Source organism: Cottoperca gobio, chromosome 17 (assembly GCF_900634415.1).
Source record: "Cottoperca gobio chromosome 17, fCotGob3.1, whole genome shotgun sequence".
Classification (NCBI taxonomy): Eukaryota; Metazoa; Chordata; class Actinopteri; order Perciformes; family Bovichtidae; genus Cottoperca; species Cottoperca gobio.
This window is the reverse complement of record NC_041371.1, coordinates 7,571,019-7,576,018: the sequence shown is the minus strand read 5'-3', so window position 1 is coordinate 7,576,018 and position 5,000 is coordinate 7,571,019. Positions and strand designations below refer to the sequence as shown.

Below are 5,000 nucleotides of genomic sequence, written 5' to 3'. Positions count from 1 at the left end.
GAGCAGATGCTCTGATGGTCACAGCTTTGGAGTTAGTGATGCATTTGACCAGAAGCAATGCAAAACAAATCTAAATCAAAATAAAGCATTAATTGTGGTGAATAAATGTTCAGCTGACTTTAATGGATGTGGTTAGATCCGTTCTGCTGGCTGGATACTGTCATGTTTGTTGGCTCAGCCTCTGATGTCACTGAATGAGCAGTGCGGGCTTCCAGTGCGCACCTTCGGGGACGCAGCGGTGGCACAGGCAGTGCATTTTCTGCTCGTCCACACACTCACTACCCAGAAACCTTTTCTTTCTGCCATATTTTCACTATCCAGAATTTTAACCTGTATCTGAGCGTCCAATAAGAAACTCCTACTCAGTGTTGTTGTATATGCATGAACTTTTTTGGAAGCAGAACAACAGGTAAGGTGTTGTTTCACTTGTGTAATGATGTCCTTGAGCGCGGGCTGTTGCGCTCCTCTTCTCTACAACCATACTCTGTTCTAATAGTGAAATGTGTGTGTTGTTGTATTTTGGTGGACCGATATCTGATCCAGTTGAGCCGTCAGCAGCAGCCCGGCCGGTGCAGGCAGCGTTCAGCACTATGGAGAGCAGCGTGGTGCACATCTACAAAGAGGACAGGTGTCCCTCGGGCCAACCGGAGGACTGTTTTCCAAACTTCACCGATCAACCAGGATCATCGGACATCTTCAACTACACACCCAACGGCACCTGGGACGCTGAACCCGAGCCCATGTCACCCATCATCCCCATTATAGTGGCGGTGTACTCCGTGGTGTTTGTGGTGGGCTTGGCGGGCAATTGTTTGGTGATGTATGTCATCATTAGGTGAGTTTTTTTTTTTTTAGCTTTGCGATATGTCAGTGATTCGTATCATGTGAAGAGCAATGGCAGTCATTAAGTGTGAAATAACGTGCGTACCTACATGCGCACGGCTCATAAAGCGATAGGAAATTCAGTGCGTTTTTATTTTTGAATAGCAAGATTTCCTTTTAAGTTAATAGCAATGCAACTGCTGTGAGGCAAGTGGGTTTTGAGTTTTGCATCACTTGCATACTCTGGAGGGCCATACATGGAAATAATCCGTGATAAAGGGAAAGCTATAATTACATGTATGCCCTTATATGTTGCACACATGTTTTAATGTGTTTTTTATTGGCAAACTGACTCCTGAGCTTTTGTTTGTATGTCAATGTTTAAAGTCTCTTCATGTTAAGTGTTGGATGTTAGATCAACCTAAATCAATTAAAGTTTAAAGCCTTGAATTAGACAAAAGATGATGAACAGTCAGAGTTATTTTCTTCCCTTTGTGTTATGTGTACATACAGCATTTTGACTGCTTAGGTTAATCTGTTTATTCAGGAAAAGAAACTGAGCACCATTATATCTAATCCTTATCTAATCCCTCCACCACACACACACAAACACACACACACACACACACACACACACACACACACACACACACACACACACACACACACACAGATACACCAAAATGAAAACAGCCACCAACATCTACATCTTCAACCTGGCTGTGGCCGACGCTCTGGTCACCACCACCATGCCCTTCCAGAGTACCGACTACCTGCTCAGCTCCTGGCCGTTTGGCGAGGTGGCGTGCAAAGTCTTCATCTCCATCGATTACTACAACATGTTCACCAGCATCTTCACCTTGACCATGATGAGCGTGGACCGCTACGTCGCCGTGTGCCACCCCGTCAAGGCCCTGGATTTCCGCACGCCCGTCAAGGCCAAGATCATCAATGTGATCATCTGGGTGCTGTCGTCTGCTGCCGGGATCCCTGCCATGATCCTGGGCAGCACAAAGACCCATAACGGTACCTTGGCCTTACATACATTCACACTAGTAACATGCATTTAAACATCTAGAAATGAGCAGACCATGTTATATATTTTGTTGAATCGTGTACTAACATCATACCAACCTAAAGATATCGGTTTTAAGGTAACGGTCCGTTTCATTTGGTCGCCTGTCAATGGAGTCATATCCCCTTTTCACATGCGTCAGTGTTGTCGTAGATTGACTTTTAAATCCAGTTTTTGGCCACATTTTTACGATACACAGACCCGTAAAGGGATACATATTACATATTGTGCGTTTAACAGGATTTCTAAGTGTTTCTATTCATATCTCTGCTATGGAGACAAGCGATCTACCAGCTGCAAAGGACTAAGCAAGCAATTTCAAATTTAAAGCCCCACTTCATTCAACAACCTTCCTTTAAATGATCTCAATTAGATGCAGGGAGTGTGCTCACATTCCCTGAAGAGGATGTTCTGTAGGTTTGATGAGAATGTACATTGCAGCTTCCTGAGTAGGCGGAAGGCATAATGGGCACTCCTAGTTTCAGAATAGATCTTGAAGGATGTCATCTTTCTTTCAGCGATAGTATGAAAGTGTCTATTAGCCGGTGGGTTGAACACTTTGGTTCAGACTGAAATGGTTTGTGTTCAAATATCTGCAAAACGAATAACATTCCCATCAGCCTCAGTACTTTATGTTTAGTGCATGCTAACACGCCTTACTAAGATGGTGAACATGGTAAACATTATACCTGTGAGCATGTTAGCATGCTGACATTAGCATTTAGCACAAGTACGGCCTCACTCGTGGGAGCGGATGCAGATTTAGACTTGTTTGTTTTCTCCTGGATTAAATATGAGTGTTTCTGTATCCGACTGGTAAACTCTGTTGTTGTGTCACTAACAGGGACTACAGAGTGTGCCCTGCAGTTCCCTGAACCCTACAGCTACTGGGATACCCTGATGAAGATCTGTGTCTTCATCTTTGCCTTTGTGGCACCCGTCATCATCATCACCGTCTGCTACACGCTGATGGTACTGCGTTTGAAGAGCGTGCGCCTGCTGTCAGGCTCACGAGAGAAGGATCGCAACCTCCGCCGGATCACCCGCCTGGTTCTGGTGGTTGTCGCCGTCTTTGTGGTGTGCTGGACGCCCATCCACATCTTCATCTTAGTCAAGGCGCTGTCTGGCAACGTCCCTGAGACCACCGCCGTCATGGCCGCCTACTTCTTCTGCGTGGCGCTAGGCTACACCAACAGCAGCCTCAACCCTATTCTCTACGCCTTCCTGGATGAGAACTTCAAGAGGTGCTTCAGGGACTTCTGCTGCCCTGGCACCAAAGGACACGGAGACTCTCATGTTGTGAGCCGTGTGAGGAGCACCCTGCGGGACCACTCACGTCCCACAGAAGCCCGGGGAAACATGAGGCAGGCCAGGCCTGTATGACTAGCCATGGACACGTCCACTATGCCCTGTCAAGGCTGGGAGGACTCCAATGACCTGCTGACTCAAGTCACCACGGCTATCTGAGAGAAAATGGAGGTCTAGTTATTATTTATTTATCCAAAAGCAGTTTCACTTAAAGGTCCAGTGTGTAGGATCTAGTGGCATCTAGTGTTGAGTGAATACCCCTCCGCTCCAGAGAGCCTTCGTTGGCCTTCAGGTAACGTAAAAACGTCAAAGGTCATCTTTCATTTCTGCCAATAATTCCCCCTAAATCCTACACACTGGCCCTTTAAAGGATAATATGGAGATATCCTACATTCTATGTGTTTCCATGAAGTTGACGTTTGGAAAACTATAGAATAACATCAGCCTTATCCTTTAAAGTGACGTTGAGATTAAAAGCCTTTGAGACAGTGAAGAGCAAAGAGGACTCTGGGATAACAGCCCAGCTTGATACTAAATCAAATATTTTCAAATTGTATAAAATCTGAAATCTAACTAAAGAAAATGACTTAATGATGAAAGATGTCGAGAAAAGACAAACCAAAAATGATTTATTATTATTATTATTATTATTATTATTATTATTATTATTATTATTATTATTATTATTATTATTATTATTATTATTATTATTATGTAGCTTGACACACCTATAGGGTTTCACATCAAAATGATTCATGTAGTTCTCACATGCATAAAAAGATCAACTGGTGTTTTGTGCACCAAATGAAAAGACTTATTATTTGGGGAACCTTCTGCATTACGAGCATTGTTTTTAAACTGATTGTGTTTCATGTGAAGTGTATTTTGGTGCTTTGCTGTATTGAACATGTGTTAATAGTCTTTATCATTGGCAGTAAACCCATGTGGAATAATTAATAACCTCTCAGGGATCATCTTGTGTAAATCACCACAAGAAGAAACCCAATCAAAGTATTTTCTCCTTGACAAGATGGCTGACTTTGATGGGGCTTCGGTGTCGAAACGGTGTGCTCAGTTTACATCTTACATGGCTCCACACCTTTCATTTTAACGACGAGGTGTCGAATATTATACATAGTGTTGTCATGTTCTCACCTTGTCTGAAATACTAGAACATGTGGACACTGGGTTAAAGGAAACAGCTCACGTTATGACAATAACATACAGTCTCTACACGACATGCCTTTTGGTGCAATTTAATGTTTATACTGTAAATCTCTGCTTGTCCGCTAGATAACAACGAATTTGTGAGTTTAGTCTCATGGAAAAAACAAAACATGTGGATTACTGTCTTGGTTGTTCCTGAGTTATTGTAGCTTTTATAGGAGTCACCAGATCAACCAGAATTCATCAAATCAAAGGCTTGTGATGTTTTTTCTTATTGTACAGCAACTCAATAATGTATTTATCTGTCTAAATCTGATACAGTAGTTAGAGCAGAACATGTGTTTGTGTGCCTTATCTTATTTGGCCTTTGAACTCTTAGCTAAGCTATTTTGCTTGCTCTAAAAGATCAGCAATTAGCCACGTCCATTTTTGTGGTGCCTTTTTTCCCCCTCGAATAGTATGAAAGTATATCCTGGTATAAGCTTACTGCTTAAAGTTATTGTAGCATTATCTCTAAGAAAATGGAAGTCTTACAGAGGACATCCCACTGTCGGTTACAGTTTGTGTTTCTTATACTGTCAATTACTCGATAGACAAGATTGTGTTCATAAACAAGCGCCCAGGTCTG

At 42.7% G+C, this 5,000-nt stretch overlaps 1 protein-coding gene across 2 annotated transcripts in view; it reads left to right on the top strand.

The window, feature by feature from the left end:
* The first annotated feature begins 215 nt into the window (after nucleotides 1–215).
* The window catches only part of oprk1 (opioid receptor, kappa 1), a 5,754-nt gene continuing 969 nt past the window's right edge, over nucleotides 216–5,000 (top strand). The window contains exons 1-4 of one of the 2 annotated variants that reach the window (XM_029453352.1): nucleotides 216–409; nucleotides 544–835; nucleotides 1,496–1,848; nucleotides 2,742–5,000. The exon at nucleotides 2,742–5,000 is cut by the window's right edge and continues 969 nt beyond it. In XM_029453352.1, coding sequence (XP_029309212.1) covers nucleotides 382–409; nucleotides 544–835; nucleotides 1,496–1,848; nucleotides 2,742–3,280 — 1,212 coding nt within the window. In that variant the 5' untranslated portion in view covers nucleotides 216–381 and the 3' untranslated portion in view covers nucleotides 3,281–5,000. Of the gene's footprint in view, nucleotides 410–440; nucleotides 836–1,495; nucleotides 1,849–2,741 lie in introns of those variants that run through there. The other variant, XM_029453351.1, reaches the window with a different exon arrangement.